This window comes from Perognathus longimembris, chromosome 1 (assembly GCF_023159225.1).
Source record: "Perognathus longimembris pacificus isolate PPM17 chromosome 1, ASM2315922v1, whole genome shotgun sequence".
Lineage (NCBI taxonomy): Eukaryota > Metazoa > Chordata > Mammalia > Rodentia > Heteromyidae > Perognathus > Perognathus longimembris.
This window is the reverse complement of record NC_063161.1, coordinates 133577294-133604442: the sequence shown is the minus strand read 5'-3', so window position 1 is coordinate 133604442 and position 27149 is coordinate 133577294. Positions and strand designations below refer to the sequence as shown.

Sequence of the window (27149 nt, the reverse complement as noted above, 5' to 3'; positions counted from 1 at the left end):
CGCATCAGGCTGGGCCTCCCAGGAGGCCATCGTCGGGGAGACAGTGCTGGCCAGGACCCCACTGGCCTCCTAGATGTTCAGTACATCCTCCAAGCCTGGTGCTGTCCAGCCTGGTTGGGTTCAGGCTGTGTTCCCATCCCTGAACATGACCAAGAGCCCAACACCTGGACCCCAGAGGCAAGCTCAGGCAGACACTTGGCACATGTTTGTTGAATGGCTGACTGAGTTCTGGGGGTCATTTGCACAGCATGCGCCTATGAACCACAGTGAGCTCACAGAAGCAATCTGCTTCTAGAGTTTGTAGATGTAAGTTTTCCTTAAAAGTCAAGATCGGCCTGTGGAGTGGGGAGAATGGCAAAACACTTGGCTAACTGTAAGGTAGCTGGCACTTGGAAGCATTCTGCCACCTGCCAGGCACTGTGTCGTGTGCTTCCAGGGGATTATCTCAGGCAAGTCTCCCAGATTATCTCAGACGTCTTTTAGATGAGAAAACTGAGGCTGAGACAGGAAAAGGAGCCACTGAGGCCACCTGGGCCTGTTGATGGTGCTGAAATTTCCGCATACCTGACAGACTGCTCAGGGAGGTCCTGAGAGGTCTGCTGTCAAGGCAGTAAAAAATTCTAGAACACAGTGGGATAGGGGAGTTTGGCTGTCTAGGGTCTTGTCTCTGCCACCAGCTCCACAGAAGACCTCAGAAGGGCCTCTCCTCCAGCCTCAGTTTCCCCATGGGTAAGGTGAGGAAGAAGGTTGGAGAATGGGTCCACGCTATGCGGAGGCAGGCAGGGGAGGCCCTCAGAAGACTAGGGAGGGCAATGGAGGAGCCACTAGCAAGGCCGAGCGGCTTGACCTGGTGATGCTGCCCCCCTCCCCCTGGAAGCCCCTGCTAGCCTGTTCTGTGTCCAGCCCTCCGGGTTCCTGTCACCACTTCCCTTCACCTCCGTGTCCTTCTGTCCCCAGGGGAACGACGTGCGGATCATCCTGGGCCAGTTCGACCAGCACATGGCAGCCAAGGTGTTCTGCTGTGTAAGTAATGTGGTCAGTCATGTAGCTGGTGTCTTGGGGTCACCAGGCCTCTCCTGCAAGGTCACTGCCCTTCTCCAGATCCCAATCAGGGAGCAGAAGCTCCAAGCTCAGAGCTCTGTCTACCAGAGAGCCACCAGGGCAGGGCTGGGCCTCTAAACCAGTCCCTTAGCTGCTCCCCTTCCCCCAAGCTGCTCAGTCAGAACTCATTGCTGGCACTGCTGGAGGGAGGGAAACCCAGGCCCTGCCTGCTCGCAGGTCAGAAGCCTAGGACAAGTACAAACTCTTCATCCTCTCATCCGGAATCCTGTAAAGCTGGCTGCAAAGTAAACTTGATGAGCCACAGTGAGGAAGGTCTCTTCTGTTTAGGTTTCTGAGACAAGGTCTGGTTGTATAGCTCGAGCTGGCCTGAGCTCTCTATCCTCCCCCACTTTACCTCTCCAAGCACTGGGATAACTGGAGTGCACCACCACGCTCACCACAAAAGCACCTTTCCTCCTTTGGCTTTTCCAGTAATAATAATAGGAGTAAGGAAGCTGTGATCCTCCCATTTTCTACATGGGGAAATAAAGGCCTAGTTGGGGTGAAGAAGCTTACTTTAGCCTCACCCCTATCAGCCGCTCATGGAAGAGCCAGGCCTTGAGTCCTGTTCACCTGACTCCTGACCTGAAACAAGGAATGTTTCTCCCTAAGGGATTCTGACTTGGTTAACTCTGTTTCCACTTTGATGCCCCAGCTCCCTGCTGCTCCCCAGGCCAGGAGTAAAGCCACAGAATGAGAGCCTGGGTACCCATGTCATTGTCCACCCTCCACTCTCCCCTCCTAGACTAAGGTGACATCTAGAGAGATTCATCGGCCGCAGATCTCTTTTTCTCTTGCACCTTGGGGTCAGGAAGTGGAATGAGGTTGTAAATGTCAGGTTTGTAGGGACTATGGAAGTTCTGAAATATGTTGGATGGCAGAGTCAGGGAACAGAGAACCCGGAGCCTCCTGTGTCCCTAGGCCTGGCTGCTTGTATCCCTGAGACTGGTCAGGCCCATGCCCCTGGGCCTGTGTCCCTAAGCCAGTGGAGCCTGTGTCCCCACAACCCTGGGCCATCACCCCCACCCCTCCCTGCTTCTCCCTGGCAACACTGGTGCCCTGGGGTGAATGTGACCTTTCCCCTAGAGCCTTCGCCCCTGAAACCTCCAAGTTTGCTTAGAGTTTGAAGCTGGGAGTCCAGGCCCCACGTGGGACCTCCTGGATGGGACCAGTGCTTGAGGCCACCTGGAGGTCTCTGCTGAAGGTTCTCCGCCCTGGGTGGAGGAGCGGGTGGCCATGGAGGGTCCATCAGAGCCCAGCCCTCTGAGCATTCCTGCCCCTGCCAAGTGGTGGCACAGACCACCTGCGGTGGCTTTGCCAGCCCAGTACCGTAGCCCAGCTTTGCTGTGCAGCACTGGGCTCCCCAGATCTGAGCGGCCACCCAGTGGGAGCATGGACACCAGCCAGCCAGTGCAGGCTTATTTATAACCCCAGGCAAAATGTGCACTTGAGCTGTGGAGCAGCACGGCTGGCTTGTCTCTGTGTCTCCTACAGCCTAGCTGCTCTGCTGGAAATCCCCAGCCTTGAGAGCTCAATTTGAGCCTAAGCACTGGCAGCTGTGTGTCCCTAGGCCAGCAGCTTGACATCTCTGGTCCCTAGACACCTCATCTCTAACACAGAAGCAATCATTCCTTACCTGCATTCTCCCTTGGATAAAGCACCCACCAAGGGGCGGCTTGTGCAGATGAGGCATGAGGCTGAGCTGCTGCAAGTGGGGACCTCACCTAGTCATTCCGTGGGCAAAGCTGTGCTTCTGTAAAGTTCCCAGTCGAGGATTGGCCCCCAGGGAATGTGGCAAGCCAGGCTTCTGCTCAGCCTCCTCACCTCCAGGTCCCTGACCTCAGAGTCACGGACACCTGCTCTGTGTCCAGACATCATCCCTGGGGTACTCTGGCCTGGGCTCCAGACTCTTATTTAACTTGCCTTCTTGTCCGCCGGTGCCCTTTTTTTTTTTTTTAAGTTAGTTTGGCTAAGAAGAAAGGAAACTTCAGCATGGGCCTTGAGTTTTGCTGCTGTCGCCTTCCAGCTGTGGTTGGCAGATCCCGTGGCCCCTCAGCCTAGAATTCCTCATCAGGAATGTGGAGACTATAGTACTGAACCCGCAGGCTTACTGGAAGAGCCAAGCACACGGTTGCAGCTCTGTGTATGTGCGTGTCGGTGGGGGGGGGGGGGGTTCCCTTGCTCAGTAAAAGAAGGGGGGCCGGGTGTCCCACAGGTTCAACTGTTGACCAAGTAACCTGGCATTTGTGAGATTCCCTCATGTACAAAAACTCAGCTCTGCCTGGTGTGGTGATACCTACCTGCAGTCCCAGCTCTCAGGTGGCTAAGGAAGGAGGGTCACACGTTCTCAAGGACAGCCTGTACTACCCTGAAAAGAAAAAGAAAAGAAAAATTAGCTAGGCACAGGAGGCTCACGCCCTAGCTATTCAAGAGGCTGAGATCTGAGGATCACAGTTGAAAGCCAGCCTAGGGCAGGAAAGTCCATGAGTCTCTTACTGCCAATAATCCACCAAAAGAGCCAGAAGTGTTGCTGTGTCCCAAGTGGTAGCGCACTAGCCTTGAGCAGAAAGAAGCTCAGGGACAGCACCCAGGTCCTGAGTTCAAGCCCCACGCCCAGCACCAATCAATAAAATAAAAAAAAAATTTTAAATGAGTAAATTAAATTAAAATTAAGAAAGCAGTCAGGAGCTGGCATTATCTTTTCCTTTAGTTTCTGTGGACCAAATCTCACTCGCTAGAAGCCCATGAGGCTGCCTGTTTTCGTTGTTATGGGACTGAAAAACGGAGTTCGCTGTGTATACCACGGCCATCTATATTGGGGCAACATTATAACGAGGATATGAGGTCAAACAATGGGGAAGACGATGTCTAGATCGGGAGGGGGGGGAGGGAAGGCGCTACAGCCTCAGAGGAGTGCGAAGTGATCTTGCTGCCTGGAGGTAGTTAGAGACCCGTGTGTGCCACAGCCTCTGCTTAGAGGCAGAATGGGGGCCCACATGGAGAGTTGCCCCACAGGACACAGGGTGAGAGCTGTGTCATTCACCTATCAGACTCCACAGTAACTGCTGTGTGCTGTGCAGAGCCTCAGACCCACTTCCGGTCTCCCTGCAGCCTGCAGGGGTACCCAGCACCCCTAGAGACCCAGCACCCGCAGGGCACAGTACCCCCCTCTGCCTACCCCAGGCAGCTAGCTGCTCCCTGCACAGCTCTCTGCCCCCCACCCCGCCTCCTGACCCCCCCCCACCTCCAGCCCCACACCCACTCACAATGGGAGCCAACTGCGGCACTTCGTTCTGCACCCGGTTTTGATGGACCGTGACATTCTTACAAACTGTTGTCCTAGGTACTTCTCAGCTATCCAAGCTGGGTTTTCTTCTTAAATGTTTTCATATTTTTTAAATTTTTATTTGAAAATATTTTAAAAAGCAACAATCAGGGGTTATAGTTATATAAGTCAGGCAAAGAGTACATTTCCTTTTGGATAATGTTTACCCCTTTTCTTGCTCTCTCCCTGTTTTTCCCTCATTCTTACTATGGTTATTTTGTGTCAAGAAATCCCCTGGCTGTTCTTGATATGAAATAACTATAGTAAGAACTAAAGCCACATAGTTATACATTAGAACATCTTGGGACTGTCTTTGCTAAAGTGGGAAGCAGATGAAGCCAGCTTTGGCCTTGGCTGTGTGGCCTCTCTGGTTTTCAGTTTCTTCATTGCAGAATGAGGCTAAGCCCGGCCTGGCCACCTCCCATGGTGGGGGGAATGACAATCAAAGAAGATGCTGGGAGGACATACACACAGAGGGGCCTTTGGGAAAGATCTGAACTTACACATGGCATGACCAGATGAGCACATGCAAAACTTGAGAGACTCCTCAGTTTACCAAGTGGAGTCCTATAGAAACTGCGCACTTACAATAAATAGTCATGGCCATTTGAAAGGTACTATGCTGGCCACTTAAACAGTATCCACCATAGGAGGCACATTTTAGGACTAAAGACCGAACAAAAACAAAAAAAAACTTTCTTTCCCATAATATCTACTATGTTTTCTCTTTACTAATGGTGAGAGCAGTGTAAATCACCTTTTTGCCCTTCTCTCTCACACCACCAGGAAGCTCACCATGAACTATGTAGATTTGTTATGAGTGGTATTGGAGCTCTTATCTGTTTGTCTACGGACAGTTCTCCTTGTCTCCAAAAGACATCGTATATTTTTATGCTCCCAGGCCTTGCTGTTTCCCTTTTCACTCAGTGGTTATTACTTTGCTATGCAAGTTGTCTGTAAACTGCCTCCAATCCTTGCAGGGGTGATGAGGCAGAGGCAGAGTAGGTGATTGGGAAAGGGAACGAAGTCCAGGAAGGAGGAAGCCCGATTCCATCCAGGCCTCTCCAGAGGCCCACATCTCACCACTGCCCTCTGGGCCCCTGTCTCACAGGCCTTCGAGGAGAGCATGTATGGCAGCAAGTACCAGTGGATCATTCCGGGCTGGTACGAGCCCGCCTGGTGGGAGCAGGTGCATGTAGAGGCCAACTCGTCCCGCTGCCTGCGCAAGAACCTGCTGACCGCCATGGAGGGCTACATCGGCGTGGACTTCGAGCCCCTCAGCTCCAAGCAGATCAAGACCATCTCGGGGAAGGTCAGTGCCCCCATCCGTCCTTCCTAGCCCCAAGCCCCAGCTCCCCAATTCATCCTGGTTGATTGTGTCAGCCAAAGGGATGTGGATTAGGTTTCTGGACACTGCTATGTTGTAGGGCCCTCGGCCCGCGCGCGATTTCTCCTGTCCTGCGGGTAAATGTTGGGGTGTGCCCTAGTGTGAGAAGCCGCGGATGTGTGCAAGTCGCGAATAACGCCCACCCAGCCCCCCTTATGTTTAAATAAGGACTCAGGATACCAGGCGCATCGGGGATCTGTCAGGCGGAAAATCCAAGGATTTTAAGTCTGGGCGGGAGTTTATATAGCAGTAATGACGGCAGGAAGGGGAGGGATTTGGAGTGGCTAACTAGGCAAGGCGATAGGCTGATTATAGCTGTCCATCACAGTGACATCACAGGACTTCCTCTATGGGCAGTCGTCACATCCTACAGGACTGCCCCCTGGGTTCCACCCGCTGCCATCTTGGCATGCAAGAGGTCTGAGGCGGGAGAACAGGCTAGCAGCCATGCGGCCCCAGTCCAGGAGTAGAGGCGCACCTAGGACCGCACCTTAAAGCTATAAGCGGTGCCCAACTCCATGTGACATGGAGTAAATGACTTGACCACTCTGAGCCTTGACACTTGCAAAAGGGAGAGATGGCTCTCTATGCATCCAGAGGAGCAGTGAGAATCTACTGAGTATGGAAGCATCATGGGTGTACAGCACTGTAGTTGGCTGAGATGTGGGGTCCTAGCTGGCTTTGTTGTTTTGGTTCTGGTGCTTGAAATCAGGGCTTTGCCCTCTCACTTGGCATTTTCACTCAAGGCTGATGATCTACCACTTAAGCCACAGCTCTGTTTCTAGCATTTTGGTGGTTAACAGACTTTCCTGCCTGAACTATCTTGGAACCATGATCCTCAGATCTCAGCCTCCTGAGTGGCCAGGCTTACAGGCATGAGCCACCAGCATGGGCTTGCCTTTGGCAACAATAACTGAAGGGCTGTTGAGGCTGGGCCAGGTTTGTGTTCTGCGCCCCCATGGCCTCAAACATGGTCTCATTCACGTCTCCTTGCATTGATGCTATCCTGGGCTGGGCTGGGCCCTCCAGCATGACTTTGAGCCCCCCAGCCTGCTGCTTCCCTGGGCTAGTGGGGCTGACAGCAGATTGTGCAGGGTGCTGGCATGGCTGGGGACGAAACAGATGGGGGCACCTCTGTCTTCTACCCACGGCCCCTGGGACTTGCAGGACTGTTCAAAGACTGGGTAATAGGGTGCCTGTGGCAGTACATCCAACGTATCCCATCAGGATCAGGGTGGGGAGGACCCCCATGGGGGCGGGGGTGGGGTGGGTGGCCCTGATGAGAACACACTCGCCCTGTCTGCCCAGTGCCCAGGATGCCCGCACACGGTTCTTTTCTGGGTTCTAAGAGTGACATTTTCCACCCAAACCAGTGCGCTCACAGATCCCGTTCCATTTAAAGGAAGAAAAAAGAGCATCATAATAAAGTGTATATATATATGTATGTGTGTGTGCATACATATATAATTTTATTCATTATTTAATCTCAATCAGAGCCAACTTCTACACCAATGATTTATAGATTTGTCAAAAGGTAGCAAATCATTAGGATGGATTTTGTAAACAAGTCCTTAGATCATGTTGGCACCTGGTTAGAAAATGCCGAGGGAAATGTTTTCGTACCAAAAATCAATGCCTCTGTGGAAAAGAAAAACTTTTTGAGATGTTGAATAATGAGCAGGAACAAGTCATTTTATTTTGGTAAATGTTATTTTGAAGGGTGTCAAAATTTGCAATTTATTAAGATACTTGAATGCACAGATATCTTTAAATCTTTTTTAAAAAAAGTATGAGAAATTAGTACGAAATTGGAGGAAAATGCAAAAACGAAGGGAAAAAAACCCTAAAGGTAGCTTAATAAGAGGTAAATGGAGACCTGGGGAAGGTCAAAGGTCTGAAAGGGGAGCTGGGCCTGGCCTGGGAGGCATGGCCCGCGAGGGGCGTGGCCTGGATAGACGGGATGGAGGGGGCGGAGCCTGAGATGGGCCAGGTCTGAGAGGATCAAAGACTAAAAGAGGTGGGGCCTGGGTGTGCAAGGACTGAGAAGGGCATCAAATGTAGAGTGGAGCATGGATGTCACCCCACCTCCACCCCCCAGTGGAGGGAGCTGCCCAAGGTTGCTCAGGCCTTGGGGATGCGTCTGAGGAAGGTCATCTTCCATTGCTTCCTGAGGATATATCTTGATATTTACAACAGCCTCTCCATCTTCTGTTTCTCTGCTGCTTTACCTGAATCTTCAGGAAGGCAGCTGCTCCCCACAGTGCCCGTACCTGGGACACTTTGGGACTGCTCACTCACCCTACAGTGAGGGGCGAGCTAGATGACTCAAAAAGTCAAAGAGACCCACCTTGCCCCTGCAGCTTTGGAAGTAAAGGGTGGCATTGCCCACATGACCCCATGGTGACAAGGTGACAGATACCATCCAGGGAGGCCTGCAGCCTCTGGGAACCAGAAAATGTAGGTCCACCCCAGAGCTCAGCTAGTGTCTCTTTCTACCCACCCTCTGCTCCCCTGCAAGCTAAGGACCCTCTCATCATTTCCCCACCTGTCCTTCAGAGCCCCCCACCCTCAGCCATGTAGGACCCACTGGCCCCTCTGTTCATGCTTAGCTGAGCTGATGACCTTGAGAAGTATCCCTCCTACCCACCAAGCAGCCCCAGCCTCTACAGCTGGAACATACACAGCCAGAGTGGACACAAAGGGCAGAACTTAAAGATGCTACAGAGTTCAGTAATCAAGATGATGGATAAATAATCCATATTATACAATCTATATGTAGATAGTATCTATATAAGCTATATAGATAATCATAGAGATGTAATCTATCCATAGATAGAGTTACATAGATATAGATACAGGTATACAGCAAAGTGTTTTTTTTAGTGAGAGTTGTTGATAGGAAAAGTTTTCATGGTCATTCTTTGCTACTAGTCCACTGTAAAACTTGGACCACATGCCCAGTGTACCATGGAGTGACCCCAAGGGTGATCACTAGATCCATTCGGGCTATATTGCTGTGGGATTAAGGTTGGTGTTTATACAAGCCTTGAAGTCTTTGTCTTGTAGGCAGGACTCTGATCTGTCCTGCTGCCTCTTGCAGCGTCTTCAACTTTAGTGAAGTCTTTAAAGTCTTCCAGGACAATTATTTCAATCCAACCTTCATGGCTTCCAACTTCTGCCTGGGCAGAATCTGCTTCTGTTTGCCACAAAAATCTTATCCCAGAGCATGATGGGGCAAAAGCACAGGTGAACTATGCGAACCTTTGGACTGTTGACACACAGTCACTTTGTAGTCCTGGCCTTCTGTGAAGTTAGGTGATCAATCAAGGTAAGATTTTTACATAGGACTTTTATAGCTAAAAGTCCATTTGAAATGGTTTAGGAGTTTTGAGGAGCTAATTTAAATATAAATAAATAAAGTCCTATAAATGGGTTGTTTTAATAGACAGAAACTCTTTCATGTGACCTACCCCCAAGGCAATGATTTCTGCTTTTGTCTTGTGGAAGCTTTGGTGTTTGGTCTTCCACATTTCAATCAACAATCAGCCTGACAGTATATGCTTATGTGTAAAATGAGGTAAGGATCATGGTTCCTTCTCTTCTCTTCTTTCTCATCTAGTTATGTGTTTGACCCAGCATCATTTTTGGAAATGCCCAACTTTCCCCATGGTGTGCTCTGACATCGCCTCATTACCAATCAAATGACTCTGTGTACCTGTTCCCTTTCTAAACCTCATTTTCTCTTACATCTCTTTGCCTTTCATCCAAACACTTTCAGTTCTCTAACTTTGTACTATTAGTAGGTCCTCCTCTGTAGTAATTCTTGGAGGTTGGCTTGGCTATTCTTGGCCTTTTGCATTTCCATGTACATTTTAAATCAGGTCATTACCACCATTGTCCTGTTTTTTGTGGGAATTAAAAAAAATCAAATCTGTACCGATTGAAGAAAACTGGCCATTTGGTAATATAGTCATCCAATGCAAAATGTTTGCCTACTTCTGCATTTATGGAAGTTTTCGATTTCTCATAGAAAGGTTTTGTAATTTTCTGGGTAGATTTCTCACCCATGTTTTGCTTGGTTTATTTCTGGGCATGTGATGTGTTGTGATGAATACATGTTCCCATTGCTCTTGGGGGTCATCCTCGAGGGTGGAATTTCTGAGTCATAGGGTGAGCATATGCTGAGATTTAGTAGACACAGCCTGGCAGTGTTCTAAAGTGGTTACACCATGTTACACCCCCTCTGACAGGAGCGGGGCTTCCAGGCACTAAACATGCTCCCAGCATTGGATGCTGTCAGGTTTTAATTTTAGTCAATCTAGGGGGTGTGTGGTGTTATCTCATTTTTGTTTTAACTTGCCTTTTCCTGATAGCTGATGTAGTTGGGCATTTCTCACATCTTTATTAGTCATTTTGATACCCTATTTTGGAACTCCCTATTTAAGCCTTTCGCCTATTGGATTGTCTACTTGTTTCCCATGGATTTGCAATTCTTTGTTCACTTAAGAATGGACTTGAAGGAAGGCAGAACTTTTTAAATATTCTAGATATGAATTATTTTCTCTTCTGCCATTCTGTGGCTTATCTGTTCATTATATTTATATATATACACACACAGAAACATACATACACAGTACTGGGGCACGAACTCAGGCACTACTTGAACTACACCTGAAATTCTGTTTTTTTTTTTTTTTTTTTTTTTTTTAATTTTTATTTTTTTTTTATTATCAATTGAACATAAATTTTTTTTTTTTTACAAGGTGCTGTGCAAAGAGGGTGCAGTTACATAGTAGGGCATTGTGTACATTTCTTGTGATATCTTACAACCTGTTTTCCCATCCCTTGTCTAGGTCAGGTAGACCCATATGCAGTATACAATGTATCAAGCACATATACAGTGTTCACAGACTTGGTCTCTACTGTCTCTCCATCTCCCTTTGTTAACAGTCATATATCAGGGAGATCATGCCCCTTTGTTTTCTGTGTTCTAGGCTTGTCTCACTCAACATTATTTGTTCGAGTTCTGACCATTTCCCTGCAAATAACAATATTTCACCATTCCTAATCGCTATGTAGTATTCCATTGTGTATAAGTACCATATTTTTTGGATCCATTCATCTGTGGAGGGGCATCTGGGTTGTTTCCAAATTTTGGCTATTGTGAATTGTGCTGCGATAAACATGGAAGTACAAATGTCCTTTTGATATCTTGGGTTTTGCTGTTTAGGATAGATGCCTAGGAGTGGTATGGCTGGGTCATAGGGTAGGTCTATATTGAGCTTTTTGAGAAACCTCCATACTGTTCTCCAAAGTGGCTGTACTAATTTGCACTCCCACCAACAATGGAGAAGGGTTCCTCTTTCCCCACAGCCCCTCCAGCATTTGTTGTTTCCTGAGTTCAGAGTATAGGCCATTCTAACTGGGGTGAGGTGGTATCTCAGGGTTGTTTTTATTTGCATTTCCTTTACTAGCAGGGATGTTGAGCATTTCCTCATGTGTTTCTTTGCCATTTTTATATCTTCTCTTGTGAAGTCTCTCTTTAGCTCTTTTGCCCATTTCCTAATAGGTTTATTGGGCTTGGAGGGGCTTAGTTTTTTGAGTTCTCTGTAGATGACAGATATCAGGCCTTTGTCTGTTGCTGTGCTGGTAAATATCCTTTCCCATATCGTTGGCTGTCTTTCTATTTTGGTGGCTATGACCTTAGCTGTGCAGAAACTTTTTAATTTGTAGTAGTCCCATTTGTTGAGTCTTTCCCCTATTTGTTGTGCGCCTGGGACTCTATTCAGGAAGTTCCTTCCTGTGCCTATAAGTTCTAGTGTCTTTCCTACTCTGTCCTTCAGTAGTTTCAAGGATTCAGGTCTGATGTTGAGGTCCTTGATCCATTTTGAGTTGATCTTGGTGCATGGTGATAGGCTTGGGTCTACTTTGAGTTTTCTGCATATGGCTGCCCAGTTCTCCCAGCACCAGTAGTTGAAGAGGCTATGTTTATTCCATTGTATGTCTTTAGCTCCTTTGTCGAATATCAGTTGGCTGTAAGAGTGCGGTTTTATTTCTGGGTCTTCAATTCTAATCCACTGGTCTTCCGATCTGTTTTTATACCAATACCATGCTGTTTTTGTTATGATGGCCTTGTAGTAGAGCTTGAAGTCTGGTATGGTGATACCTCCTGCACTATGTTTTTTGCCTAGAATTGCTTTGGCTATTCTAGGTTTTTTGCTGTTCCATATGAACTTATGGATTGGTTTCTCTATTTCAGTGAAGAATGTGGCTGGGATTTTGATAGGTATTGCATTGAATTTGTATAACAATTTGGGCAGTATGGCCATTTTCACTATATTGATTCTGCCTACCCATGAGCATGGGAGGTCTTTCCATCTCCTTGTGTCTTCTTTGATTTCCCTTATTAGATTTTTGTAGTTTTCATTGAATAGGTCCGTCACGTCCTTGGTTAAGTTGATCCCTAGGTACTTTATTCTTTTTTTGGCTACTGTAAATGGAATCGTTTCCATAATTTCCTTTTCTGTTTGTCTATTGCTGGTGTACAGAAAAGCTGCTGACTTTTGTGGATTGATTTTGTATCCTGCTACTTTGCCAAATTGGTTTATTAGATGTAGGAGTTTGGGTACTGAGTTTTTTGGGTCCTTGAGATATAAGATCATGTCGTCTGCGAATAGGGATAACTTGATTTCTTCCTTGCCGATGTGGATCCCTTTGATGTCCTCCTCTTGCCTTATTGCTATGGCTAGGGATTCCAGTACTATGTTGAACAGAAGTGGGGAGAGTGGGCATCCTTGTCTTGTTCCTGTGTTTAGGGGGAATGATTTAAGTTTCTCTCCATTTAATATGATATTAGCAGTTGGTCTGTTGTATATGGCTTTTATTGTTTTGAGGAATGTTCCATCTATTCCTGTTCTCTCCAAAGCTTTTAATAGGTATGGATGTTGTATTTTGTCAAAGGCTTTTTGGGCATCGACTGAGATAACAATGTGATTCTTGATTTTAGTTCTGTTTATGTGGTGAATTACATTGATTGATTTACGGATGTTGAACCATCCTTGTGACTGAGGGATGAAGCCTACTTGGTCATGATGTATGATATTCTTGATCACTTTCTGGATCCTGTTAGCTAATATTTTATTGAGGAGCTTTGCATCTGTGTTCATTAGTGATATTGGTCTGTAGTTCTCTTTTTTTGTTGGATCTTTGCCTGGTTTGGGGATGAGTATGATATTAGCTTCGTAGAATGAGTTCGGGATTTTTCCCTCCGTTTCTATTTCGCGGAAGAGTTTGAGGAGTATTGGAATTAGCTCCTCACTAAAGGTTTTGTAGAATTCATTGGTGAATCCATCTGGGCCTGGGCTTTTCTTAGTAGGGAGGTTCTTGATTACCTCCTGTATCTCACCGTAAGTTATTGGTTTATTTAGTTGATTTATTTCTTCTTGGTTCAGTTTGGGTAGTTTGTACTTCTCTAAGAATTGATCCATTTCTGTAAAATTATTGTTTTTTGTTGAGTAGAGGTTTTGGAAATAGCTCCTTATGATTGTTTGAATATCGTGTGTATTTGTTGTAATTTTTCCTGTGGAGTCCCTGATTTTACGTATATGAGTCTCTTCTCTTCTTTTTTTTGTGAGTCTTGCAAGGGGTCTGTCAATTTTGTTTATTTTCTCAAAGAACCAGCTTTTAGTCTTATTTATTTGTTGAATGGTCTTTCTATTTTCAATCAGATTTATCTCTTCTTTAATCTTTGTAATCTCTCCCCTCCTAGTCGTTTTAGATTCTGTCATTTCTTGTTTCTCCAGTTGTTTTAGTTTCATCGTGAGGGTATTCACCTGCTCTGCTTCCATTCTTTTAATGTGGGTACTGAGTGCAATGATCTTGCCCCTCAGTACTGCCTTAGCTGTGTCCCATAGGTTTCTTTGTGATGTGTTTTCTTTGTCATTGTGGCTTATGAATTCGTTGATTTCATCTTTAATTTGATCTGTGGCCCAAGTGTTGGATAGCAGCGTGGGGTTTAGCCTCCAAGAGTGTGTATAGGCTCTGTGGTATCCTTTGTTGTTGAGGGTTACCTTTAATCCACTGTGATCAGATATAATACATGGGATGATGTCAATTCTTTTGTATTTGCTGAGGTTCTTTGTGTGGGCTATGACGTGGTCTATTTTGGAATATGATCCATGGGCTGCTGAAAAGAAGGTGTATTGGGTCTCTGTAGGGTGGAAGGTTCTATATAGGTCTGTTAGATCCATTTGGGCAATGGTGTTATTTAGGTCCTCAGCTCCCTTACTAATCCTCTGGGTGTTGGATCTGTCTCTTGGAGAGAGAGGAGTATTAAAGTCACCCACTATGATTGTGTTTGCATCTATCTTGCTCTGTAATTCTGTGAGAATTTGCTTGACATATGTCGGGCCTCTTTTGTTCGGTGAGTATACATTTATCACCGTGATGTCTTGATTCTGGATTTTTCCTTGTATCAATATGTAGTGTCCTTCTTTGTCTTTTTGAGTGGACTTTAAAGAGAAATCCAGCTTGTCTGAGATCAGGATGGCTACACCTGCCGTTTTGGTGGGTGCATTTGCTTGGTAGATCTTGCTCCATCCTTTCATTCGAAGCCTGTTTTTGTCCCTTGCTGTAAGGTGGGTCTCTTGTAGACAACAGATGTCAACTTTTTGCTTGCGGATCCATTCTGCCAGTCTGCTCCTCTTGATCGGGGAGTTTAAGCCATTTATATTTAAAGAGATCAAGGATAAGGGTGTTTTTTCTCCTTCCATTTTCTTGTTGGGCTGTTTTTTCCTGTTGTTTTTTTTTTTTCTTCTTGTCTTTAGTGAGCTTGTGTTTCTGCTGGACTTTGGCTATTGAAGTTTCTTTCTGAATCTGTCTGTGTGTCTTTTACGATCTCTGTTGGGTGGGCTTCCCCTCTTAATATTCGCTGTAGGGCTGGTTTTTTATTCACATACTCCTTTAGCTCCTCTTTGGTGTGGAAAGATCTGGTTCTCCCTTCGAATGTGAACTCCAGTTTCGCTGGATATTTGATCCGAGGTTGTAAATTGTTATTCTGAAGTACTTGGATGGTGTTCTTCCACTCACTTCGAGCTTGGTAAGTTTGTGTGGATAAGTCGGATGTTATTCGAATCCTCTTCCCATTGAAAAAAGTTTCCTTCTTCGCTTTGGCTGAATTCAGAATTTGCTCTTTAATCTTGAGGTCTGTAGTCTTGAATATTATGTGCCTTGGGGTGGTTTTCCTGGGGTCTGGCCTGCCAGGTGTCCTATAGGCTTCGGTTACCTGGATGGGGTCCCCTGTGAGATTGGGGAAGTTTTCTGCAATAACTTTATTGAGAACATGATTAAGCCCTCTGCTCTGATATTCGGCTCCTTCTTCTATTCCAATTATACGCAGATTATATCTCTTGTCTTTGTCCATTAGTTCCTGGAGTAATCTTCCCTGAAGCTTCACCTTTTCTTGGAGTGTGGTCATTTTCTGGTTGTTGTCAGCTGCTTCATCGTCCAGGCGAGAGATTCTGGATTCCATATGGTCCACTCTTTGTGTTATGGTTTCAATTGCGGAGTTTATGGATGTCAGAGAGCTATTCATGGTTGTCATATCAGCTCTGATCGTGGAAATTTCTTCCTTTAAAGAGTTGTATTTTAAATCTATTTTTTCATGCATTTCAATTCTCAGGGTGTGGAGATTTTCTTTAAAGGCGGCTTGCATTATATCCATTTTTGCTTCCATTTCTTTAAACGAGGCTTGCATTGTATCCAGTTTTGCTTCCATTTCTTTCTTGGCTTCCTGGGTGTCCTTCCAGATTTCCGCTCTAAACTCCTGGAATTGTTTTCTGATTTCATTTCTGACGGTTTCGATCATTCCTGTTAACATGTCCTCATTTGCTTTTTTATTCTCCATCTCCTCTCCAGTCGTGCTGCTTTTTGGAGCTGGCGAGTTGGCTTGTCCTTTGATGAACTGAGTTATGTTTCTTTGTGATTTGCGCATCTGGAAGTCTGTGTAGTTCTTCCCTCCCTTCTGTGTAGGCGTGTCTGCGTCAGCAGGTGCTGTCGCTGTGGCCCCGCCCACCAGTGCAGGGCACGCCTATCAGAGCGGGCGCTTTCGCCGGGGCCCCGCCCTCCTGTGCACTGTGAGTCCCCTACAACAGGCACTTAAGTGGGGTCTGCCTCCCAGAGCGAGCCCTGGGTTGTTGGGTTGTGCTTGCGCCCTCCCGCGAGTCCGTTGGGCGGGGGAAGCAGTATGTGTGGGGCCCAGTGGGATCGACTGTCCGGGTGTGGCTTGGCACCCTCAGACCTCGCCTCCGCTTCGAGAGGGGGGACGTGATCAGGCTCAGGTGACCCTGCTGGGCTGGTATTGCCCACCAGCGCCTGTGATTTTAGTTGTAAGAGTCCGCAAGGTCTAGGCGCCTCGGGTGGGGCTTGCCCTGCCGGCCGTCCCTGGCCCCTGTTGGGAAGGGGACGGGGCCGGTTCTGCCAGTTCAGGAACCTTTGGGGGCTTGGGGCTGTTCCGCCCTTCCCCTGCTAGACTGGCTTCCCAGTGCCTGCTGGGAGCTTCCCGCCTGATTTGGGGAATCTTTGTTCCCACGGGAGTGGGGAGGGGGAGGGAGGGAGATATATCGTCTTTGTCGGGCTTGGGTCTCCCGTTGGGGGAAGGGATTATGGGGGACTCACTTTTGCTGCTTTGTGTGCGTGTCCCGCACCGCCGTTGGCCCTTCAGGGGTTGGCGAAGTGTCGTGGTGGCTCCCCCGTTCCCTCTTTCTGCCGCGCTGGGTTCCCTTGTCCGAATCCGGTGTGGACCCGAACTTCTCGTCGCTGCTGGGTGTGTCTTGGTCCGCACCCTGCTTTGTGTCCGTGGGGTCTCCCGCTATATGGATTCTGCGCTCCTGGCAACCTGTCTGCCGATCGCCGGGTTTCCCTTTCCCAGCCTGACCCTGTTTGGGCCAGGGCCGGCTGGTGGGGGGAGGGTGCCCCGATTAATCTCCGGCTCCGTGTAGGTTTTCGGTTCTTCTTTTTTGCTCCTTTTTGTTTTCCTGCGTTTCTCCACTGCTTCTGGATGCTGGTTTTGCTGGGTTCTTGGTGGAGTGTTGGGTGTTGGAGTTCCCAGCTCGCTATTCAGTTGGTGCGAGTCGGGGTGCCTCCCTATTGTCTCGGCGCCATCTTTCTCCTCTGAAATTCTGAATATATTTTGTAGTTGTTTTTTTTTTTTTGTGTGTGTGTGTGTGTGTGTGTGTGCGCGCGCGCGCTCATGCATACATGCATGCGTGTGCATCTGTGTTAGTCCTGGGGTTTGAACTCGAGGCCTGGGCACAGTCACTAAGCTTCTTTTACTCAAGCACTCTACCACTTGAGCCACACCTTTTTGGTGCTTAATTAGAAATAGTCTAATGGACAGTCCTGCTGGCTTTGAAGCACAATCCTCAGATCTCAGCCTCTTGAGTAGCTAAGATTACAGGTGTGAGCCACCAGCACCTGGCTCATGATATATTTGCATAAAGAGAGATTCTTAATTATAATATAGCCCAACTTATTTAAAATGTTATTTATTTATATTTTACTGAGGATTTTATCATTTATTTATATTTATTTTACTGGAGATTGAACCCATGGCCCTGTGCATGCTAGGCAAGTGCTCTACCACTTAGATATATCCTCAGCCCACATAACCCAATACATTAGTCTGCTTTATGATTAGTATGTTTTTGTTCTGTACAAACACTTTTTTTGATGGTACCAACTCTTTGCTTACCCAGCTTGCTTTCTTGACTGATTCTTTATTGTTTGAGTGATTCCTCTAACCAGGCATTTTAATGCATATTTTGGAGATATATCCTCACAGATTTTTCTACCAGGCTGTCTTTGAATTGTGGTCCTTCTAGTCTTGCTCTCGTGAGTAGTTAGGATTATTACATACATGAGCCACCAGTACCCAGGTGGAAATTTTGCTCATCAAAGATCATGGGGAAATTTTCCTATCTTGTCTTTTGTAAATGTTTTTATACCATTCACACTGAAATATAGAATCTATACGTATGCTCCAAAATAAGGTTTATTTTCTTATGGACAATTGATTCAGTACCCTTTTTTGAAAGGATCATTGTTCCCAACTACAGTGTCACCTTTGTCATAGATCAAATGACTGTCTATAGTGTGGATAATCTCTGGGCTTTCAATTACCTTTCCTTTCTCTTTGTCTTTTAGCCAATACCACATCGCCTTGATCATAGCAGTTTTATAAAACCAATATCTGCTAGTATAAATCCTTAATCTCTGTTCTTCTCCCTTAAGATTTTCTGGGGTATCTTAGCCCTGGTCTCTCAGAGTAACTAACCCCTTCTATGACTTCCTCTTCCTTCCTGTGTTTCTGCTCTATTGGGTATCACTATCTTTCTGCCTGAAGTACTCCTCTTCATTCTTCTTTCCACTGTGAGTCTACTGGATACAAGTTCTCCTGGTTTCTGGTTGGTTGAAATTTACTTCATTTCTCCTTTATTTTTTTAAATTTTTATTATCTTTAAGTAGTTGTACAAAGGAGGTGCCATATAGCGAAGCCGTTTATGAAAACAATGCGTCTTGATCAGTGTCACCCCCTTCACCATGCTCATCCTCTTTTGACCCACTCCTTCCCTTTTCTTAATTTTGTGTTATGTACCAGGAGTTCTTGACTACAATCTCCCCTCCCCCTACCTCCTCCCCTCCATTTCCTCCCTCATTAGCTAGGGAGCAGCTCTAGCTTGTCCATTAGCTTCTTTCATGACTGTACGATACCACCCCATTGTCCTTGGGCTTCCATTGTTCCTAGGAAGTCAGCTGTCAGATTTATTGTGCCTTTCCAAGTTTTTTAAAACTGTTTTGGTCATCAATAGTTTTATGGACTGTGATCAAGTGAGATCTTCTTTGTGTTTGTTTTGGTTGGAGTTTGCCCCGCCTTTTAGAATCTTATGAAGCTGTGAATTGACGTGCACTGGAGGAAATTCTAGAATAGTGTCCCATTCCTCCCCTTCCCAGATGAAATTGACCCCTGTGTGGTACATTTCCAATGTGCACCTGTGTGTCTCTGGTGCTCATTTCCTACTTTCTAACACTTTTCTTCCTTGGGCTTCCATCAGTCTGAATATTTATGACTAAGTAACACCTGTTCTGTAATCTCCTTTGTGCTGGGTCTAAAACGCTGCCTCACCCATCTATTGTGAATTCCTTTTTTTTTTTTTTAGTAGTTGTATTTTTTCCATCTTTAGAATTTCCACATTGTTTTCCTTTATTCATTTTGTAGCTTTCTGTTCTCTGGAGCTTCTGGAGCTTTGTGTCTCGTTCCTTTAACATGAGTACCTTGCTGTTTTCAAAGTTCATCCTGTCAAAGACTTCAAGACTTGTAGATCACCTCTGGCTTTCTTTCTGTTTTGTTTTTTCTTTTCTTAGTCCTTTCTTCTCTCTTTTATTAAAACATTGTGTGGTGTTACCTTTCTCCAGAGAACATTCCTAAGTGCGGGCTTGGTTCGGTTATTTAAAAGGCACAGTCTATTCTGATTTGCTCTGATTCCTAGTGTTTGGTTCTTCAATGTTTTTCCCAGAAACCCTGGGGTGTTTACTGCCTCTAGAATCCAATTTTTATTTTCCTAGTTCTGAAGTTCTAACCGATCTATTTGGTTCCTTTTCACTTTGCTTGGTTTCTCAGCCCCTTGCTTTGTTCAGTTTAGTTATCAATCCCTAGCATAGGAGCCTCTCTTAGGATGCTAGACTTCCTCTCTTGTGGCTCCCTGTCCTCTGGATCCTTAGCCCTGCATGTCTTGCTGTCTTAGTGACCCTGCACTGTGGCCATGGGCTTCCCAGCGAGGGACCGCTAAAAGCACTGGCCCAGTACTTTCTGTGTCCGCAACAAACCTCCGGCTCACAAACCAGCAAGCACTCAGAAAGAATGTTATATCCATCTCAGACCCATTTTGCTGGGCCCTTCTGTCCTGGCGGCCCTGGTTGCTTTCTGATGTCTTTTCTATTATATTCTGCTTTCTTACATGTCCTTGGTGGAAGCTTTGGCTTGGTATACGCCATTTCATCAGTGTTCTAGTAGAAGTGTGAGCTGAGATGATTTAGCTTAATAGGGAGAAACTGTCACTTGGGAAGGATGAATGTGTCCCTCTCCTCAACTCTTTGAAGGGAGAAGCCATGTGGTGTGCAGCTCCACAGGATGATATAACAGGCTGAACGTGAATTACAGGGCCATAAATGTCTGCACCAAGGAACAAGGGTCACAGGGGCAGCAGGCGTGTGGAGGTGGAGTGCTCAGCCAGAAGAGGAGGGGTACCACAAACACCTGGAAGTTTCTTCTGCAAGGACCCAGCAGTTCTCCCAAACAGGCTCTGGAATCAGACCTCCCATAGGGGTGCCAGACAAGACCCTGCTGGTTTTGTCTCTGAGGGGAGTGGGGTGCTGGAGATGAGGGGAGAGGGCACATCTTCCTTGTCCTCCCTCCTGTGCTTCTCCGTGGCTCTAGCTTGGTTCTGTTGGAATGGCAGACCCATGACTTTAAGTCACACTGGGCGTTAGCAAGCTTGTAGAAGCTAGCTGGGGAACCTAACCACTATTGATACTCTAGTTTCTGTAGGAAAATACATTCCAAGTTCCAACAGTTACTGTTCAAAACTATGCAAGAGCACAATGGTTAGTAAGAGGACAATCCACCTAGACCATTGTCTTCTCAGAACCTTCTAGCACCTAACAATAAGCTTGACCTCAGAGGATGAACATTGATCTGCAGTCAGTGGCAGCATTACTAATAGAAAATGCCACCTGCCCTGCTTTAGGGACAACTATTCTTTCTTCACCTATTATGGAGAGGGCTCTTCTTTTTGGTCTTCAGGTTTGGCCCACAGAAAACAGGTGTTAGAAACAGTGGTGAATGGCTTGAAATAAAACATGGTAGCAAAGCCCTCAGGAAAGAGGTAATTTTTCAGCTTAGTCCTACCTGTGTCCCACCCACAGAATGTGGCCAGTAACCATACTTGGGTGTTCCCAGCCCTATTTCAACTCCTGTCGCTGGGAAAGAGCAGCTTTAACAGACAGAAAAGATGTATATTTGTGAATGGTGATATGAAAAGTAGACAGAGGGGCTTCAATTGGCCCAGAGGCCAATGCAAATAAACTACATGGTCTTGGTCCTCTTCCTTCCCACATACATACATACAGACATACAGACATACATACATACACACACATGCACATGCACCTGAACATATAACACACATACTCATGCATACACACATCACACACACACACATACACACACACACATACACACACACTTTCTAGGAGGTTCTAAAAGTCTCAGCCAGGTGCTAGTGGCTCATGTCTGTAATCCTTCCTACTCAAGAGGCTGAAATCTGAGGATTGCGACTCAAAGCCAGTTGGGCAAGAAATGTCTGTGAGACTCTTATCTCCAATTAACCACCTGGAAACTGGAAGTGGTGCTATGGCTCAAAGTAGTAGAGCACTAACCTTGAGCAAAAGAGCTCAGAGACAGCACCCATGTCCTGAGTTCAAGCCCCATGACCAATACAAACTCAAATCCTTCCTGGTGAGACCATACCTAGAAGTGTTCACCACAGTTCCAGATCTCCTACTTTAAATAGAAGCTTTGATTATGACCCAGAACCACATTCTGGTTGGAGAACTGTCTAGAAATATCATCTGAAAACCAGGCTTGGTGGGATATGCCTACAATACCAGCACACAAGATAGTGAGATAGTAAGATCATGATTTCTAGGCCAGTCTGGACTCCATAGTGATAATTTGCCTCAAAAAAGAAAAGAGGATTGTGAGGGACACACCCCCACACACACTGCTTCTTTCTGTTTGCTCCTTAGCCCATAATGTGAGTAGGTTTTCTCCACCAGGCGGTCCCTGCCATGTTGGGCTGCTTCACCACGGCCAACACAATGGTACCAACTAATTCTGGACTGAACCTCAAAACTGTGAGCTCCCAAACAATCTTTCTTTTTTGTAAGTTGATTGCCTCAGGCATCTTGTTATAGTGATGGGATTCTGACTAACACATACACCATCACCCTTGGATGCCTTCATTTACCTCAGAGAATCCTCCTAGGAACAACCAGTAGGACAGAAGAAATCAAAGGGCCTCATTTTATACTTAAAGCAATGCATCAGAGAGATGTGCTCCAAAGTAACATTTAAATACTTAAGAAATAGCAACCGCTGAATTCACAACCAGAAACCACCTTTGAAATCAAAGAAAACATAGCCAAGCAGTGAAAGATGGAAAATAATAAGACGCATCAGAACAGATCTTTCAAAGACATAACTATCACCATAGCAATGTGGTGAGAAGAGGAAACTACCCAATAAATAAAGAATTGCTGGTCAGTATTTGAAATTAGCTCACTCTCAATCCAACAATTAGAGGTAGGCAAATTGAAAATAAAAGAAAATCTTCCTTCCTTCCTTCCTTCCTTCCTTCCTTCCTTCCTTCCTTCCTTCCTTCCTTCCTTTCTTTCTTTCTTTCTTTCTTCCTTAGCAAACTGACAATGATGTTTAAAATGAAAATTCTATTGCCAAGGACACAGGGCAGGGGTACTTGCGTTCCCGGTGGAATTGTACCCTTTATTTCTATGTGGAGTGAAATTTTTTGGCTCCGTAGTATGTGAACAGGCATATTCCTGAGTTTTAGGGAGGGGAAATAGAGGGGTAGAAAGGAGCTGAGCAGGGACTTTCTGGTCTGGAGACGAGACAGCTCAGCGTTTAGAACACATATGGAGCCTAACACTAGTGGGCTGTGAGGGAGAGGTGGATGGACAGATAACCGTAAGTTAAGACAGAAGAAAGAGAGCTAGGGCTCAGTTTAAAGAGGCACAGAACTGAGGATGTTGCTGGACACAGCAAACAGCCAGAGCAAAAGCCCTGGGGTGTAAGGGATCTTGATGGAATTGAAGGACCCAGGGGTTTAAGGAAGAGATCACACCTCATTGTGGACCTCTGCATGCTCCCAGGAGAACTAGAAATGGCCACACATGATGACAACACTTGAAAGCCTGCCTGGACAGCCACTGAGACTTTATGGTGGTCAGTGGCGTGTGACTAACTGAGTGGCTCCGGTAGACAGGCTGCGCTGGCAGAGAAGCAGGCTGGCATCTGGAGGAACCCCAGGGACACACTGCTGTGTATTTTCAGGGAGAGACACAGCAGTTATGGCTGGAGGTGCTGCACTTCCAAGGGAAAGGGTGAGCTGGGAGAAAGCTTGAGCCTCCCAGCAGGACCTGGAGACAAGAAAGAACAATGCCAGGTGCAGTGACTCACACGGGTAATCCCAGAAACAGGAGGTGGTGATCAGGAGGATTATGGTTTGAGGCCAGCCCAGGCAAACTGTTAAATTCCCATCTCAACAAATAAACCAGGTGTGCAGGGGAACTGGCCTGTGATCCCCGCCATGTGGGAGTCATAGATAGGAGGATTGAAATCCAGGCTGGTCCAGGCCCCTCTTCCCCCCGCAAAAAAAGACCGTATCTAAAAAAATAAAGGAAGCACAAAAGAGCTAGGGGTTGTGGCTCACATGGTTGCATGCCTGCCTAGCAAGTAGGAGACCCTGGAGTGGGGACCTGCTCATGTCTGGACAGGCAGGTGCTCCACCTGTGTGGATGACCTCACAAGAGAGCTTGCTTCTTGTCATGATAGGCTCCAGCCCTCCCTTGCTTGCTTGCTTGCTTTTTTTTTTACAGTTGTGGGGCTTGGACTCAGGGCCTGAGCACTGTCACCTAAGCTCTTTCACTCAAGGAAAGCACTCTACCACTTTGAGCCACAGCCCCACTTCTGGTTTTCAAAGTCTCAGGGTGGGGCGGGGGGGGGGGGCCTGGGGATATGGCCTAGTGGCAAGAGTGCCTGCCTCATATACATGAGGCCCTGGGTTCGATTCCCCAGCACCACATATACAGAAAAGGGCCAGAAGTGGCGCTGTGGCTCAAGTGGCAGAGTGCTAGCCTTGAGCAAAAAGAAGCCAGGGACAGTGCGCAGGCCCAGAGTCCAAGCCCCAGGACTGGCAAAAAAAAAAAAAGAGTCTCATGGGAACTTTTTTGCCCAGGCTGGCTTCAAACCACAATCCACAGATCTCAGCCTCCTGAGTAGCTAGGATTACAGGTGTGAGCCACTGGTGCCAGGCTCAAAGCCCTTGTTTTTGATGACACATCTACTCCCTTTTCTGACCACTAGATCTCAAAAACAACTCATGCCAGCTTCCCAAGTGCAAAGATGACCTCAGGGTCAAAGAGGGAAGATGCAGACAAAGTGGGATGGGGGCTTATCTGACCATGCATGCACACATAAGCTGTGCGGCTTTGTGCAAGTCTCTGGACCTCTCTGTGCTCAGGCTGTATATACATGGGGGGCCTGGGTGACCATCTCTAAGGGTCCTTCCCGGTATACACAGACAAGGATGGAAGCAGTGATTTCTCTGTGCGATTTGCCTCCAAGAAGGGCTTTTCCAGAGATGAAGCTGTGGTCTCTGATGACCTTGCTGGTCAAGGAGGTCAAGGTCATTTGAGAAAAGGCCCAGAGGGCAAAGAGTTGTGGTTCCCCAAGTAGCAGCAAAAAGGCAGTGTCAGTACTTTGTGGTCACAATCAAAATCTTTTGACATTCAGCTCAGTAAAAGAAAAAAAAAATTCTTCTTTTTAAAATACTGAGCTATTCCCAGGCCCACTTATGCTCTGGAAGAGAAGAGGAAGAGGTGCAGAAGGCCCGTACATTTGGGCAACTAGAACAAACTCTAGAGTTCATGTTCTAAGAGGATTTGGCCTTGGCCCCACAAGCCTCAGAATCCCCCAGGCCTGGGAGACGGTGTGCCTGGAGCCTCTAGACCAGTCCCTGACTTCTCTCCCTGCACGCTGGGGTGGATCTCTTGCCTGGGTCAACTGCAGTTCTTGAGGGCAGTTCCTGCCTCTGGGTGGTCTACGGTCCATTGATCCTGGAGATAATGGGAATTGGAGAGGCCCAGCCTCCCAGTTGACAACATCTGGCTTGAAACTCTTCTGAATTCAAACGGGTCTTTCCGATCCTTTGTACGCTGTAGTGATATGGTATTGAACACTTGTTGACCTGGGTATAGCTTCACTAGACATAAGGTATGTGAGCCTCCATGAGTGCTGTAGCCTTTGTTCCTGCAAATACTGGGGAGAGGTCTGGACAGGGCGCACTACTGCCTTTGTTGAGTAATGTCCCCAGCAGATGGCTCATTCACCAGCTCTGTGCCCTGTAGGGCCAGTGAACCTCTGAATGAGTCTTTTCACCTGTAAAATGGAAACAGCCTCAACACCCGCCACTGAGAGAAAGGGGTTCAGCACCAGTGGCTCATACCAGTCAGCTAACCACTCAGGAGGCCAAGATCTGAGGATCTTTGTTCAAAGCCAGCCCAGACAGGAAAGTCTGTGACATTCTTATCTCTAATTAATCACCAAAAAGCTGGAAGTGGACTGTGGTTCAAGTGGTAGAGCACTAGCTTTGAGTAAAGAAAGCTCAAGGACAGTATCTAGGCCCTTAGTTAAAGCCAAGGACCAATACAAAGCAAGCTAGCAAGCAAGACAAAGAGAGAGAAAGAGGGAGGGAGAGAAGGAGGGAGGAAGGGAGGAAGGAAGGAAGGGAGGGAGGGAGGGAGGGAGGGAGGGAGGGAGGGAGGAAAAGAGAGAAGGGAGAGGCGGGAGAAGATCCAGGGCCACGTACCATGTGATCACACAGCCGGCACTGAAGAGCCCATGTGCCGGATGCCCCTGATGTAACTTGGTGCCTTCCCCCTCACTTGCCTTTGCAGACTCCACAGCAGTATGAGAGGGAATACAACAACAAGCGCTCTGGTGTGGGGCCCAGCAAGTTCCATGGGTATGCCTACGACGGCATCTGGGTCATCGCCAAGACACTGCAGAGGGCTATGGAGGCCCTGCATGCCGGCAGCCGCCACCAGCGCATCCAGGACTTCAACTACACAGACCAAAAGCTGGGCCAGATCATCCTCAATGCCATGAACGAGACCAACTTCTTCGGGGTCACGGTCAGTCCACCCCTTAAGTTCTGTTCTCCTCCATGCCTTTTGGTGCTGTGCAGGGCAAGAAGAGGGGAGGGGTGGGGGTGTTACCCACCAGGTGGGCAACCTGTTCTCAGAGATCATTGGAATTTGGAGAGGGGGTGTCTTGGGATCGCAGGGCCTGTGATAAGAGGGAAAAACCCTCCTCCGGAAATCACAGGTAAGAAAGGGTGTGGGGAGAAGTCTGTACCCCCACAGGTGCACTTTCCCCTGGGGTGCAAGGTCAGGCTCAAATCCTAAGCCTTCAATCCCAAGTTACCTTGTTTGAACTACACAATTTTCATTCACATTAAAATAAGGATAAGGCTGCGTCCCAAGGGAGCTACAAACATCAGCCATTGCACAGTTCAAGTGGCTCATATTTTAGCTCTGAGCCTCAATTTTCTCGTCAGGAAGTAGAGGTAATGATACAGGTCTTAGCCAGGTGCCAGTGGCTCACACTTGTAATCCTAGCTGCTTGGGAGATCTGAGGATCACAGTTCAAAGCCTGCTTGGGCAAGAAAGTCTGTGAGACTCTAATCTCCAATTCGCTGCCAAAACGCCAGAAATGGAGCTGTCTCCCAAGTAGTGCAGTGCTAGCCTTGAGCAGAAAACTAAAGGGCAGTACCTAGGCCCCGAGTTTAAGCCCCCAAGACCTGCACAAGAAGGGAAATAAACAAACAAACCTATGTCTTGCCCGGAAGTTAGGAACACTAGCATAGCTAATGGTTCTTGAGTACTTAGCATTTGCTATGTACCACATGAAGCACTTTATGTAGATCAATAATGTATGCCCAATGCTGAGCACCCAGGAAATGCAAGCTATTGCCACTGTTCATAATGGGTCCTCACCCTTTTTACTACCCATGGAAAGAAGATGTTATGTTATCTCCCTTAAGGAGGAAGAGGCTGGAGCTTGAGCACTGAGTACCGTGGCTTATCAGAGGCAGAGCTGGGATGGGAACCTGAGTCTGGAGTCACTGCTGCACCTCTTCCTGTAACTTCTAGCCAGGGATGGGAGTGTTCCTCACTTATGTGTCCCAGTGGGGTTTTGCAGCACATAGAGGAAATCTGTCTTCATGGGTTGGATGGGAGAAAGTGCTGCCATCTGTTCTAACTCAGAGCTGCTTAGAGAGTGGAGCCGCAGACTGTTTCGATAAGGGGAGCTAATGGGTGTGTTTTGAAAATACCCGGATGCTTATACAGAGGCTGCTGGTCTGGTGGACTGAGACTGAGCAAGTGCTGAGGCTATACAGAGTGGTATAGATGCCCAGATAAGAA

At 47.0% G+C, this 27149-nt stretch overlaps 1 protein-coding gene across 1 annotated transcript in view; it reads left to right on the top strand.

The window, feature by feature from the left end:
* Gabbr2 (gamma-aminobutyric acid type B receptor subunit 2) overlaps positions 1-27149 on the top strand; it is a 324986-nt gene that overhangs the window by 193249 nt on the left and 104588 nt on the right. Inside the window, exons 5-7 of the mRNA XM_048337731.1 lie at positions 958-1023; positions 5538-5738; positions 25620-25856. Of these exons, the coding sequence (XP_048193688.1) occupies positions 958-1023; positions 5538-5738; positions 25620-25856 (504 nt within the window). The remainder of the gene's footprint in view (positions 1-957; positions 1024-5537; positions 5739-25619; positions 25857-27149) is intronic.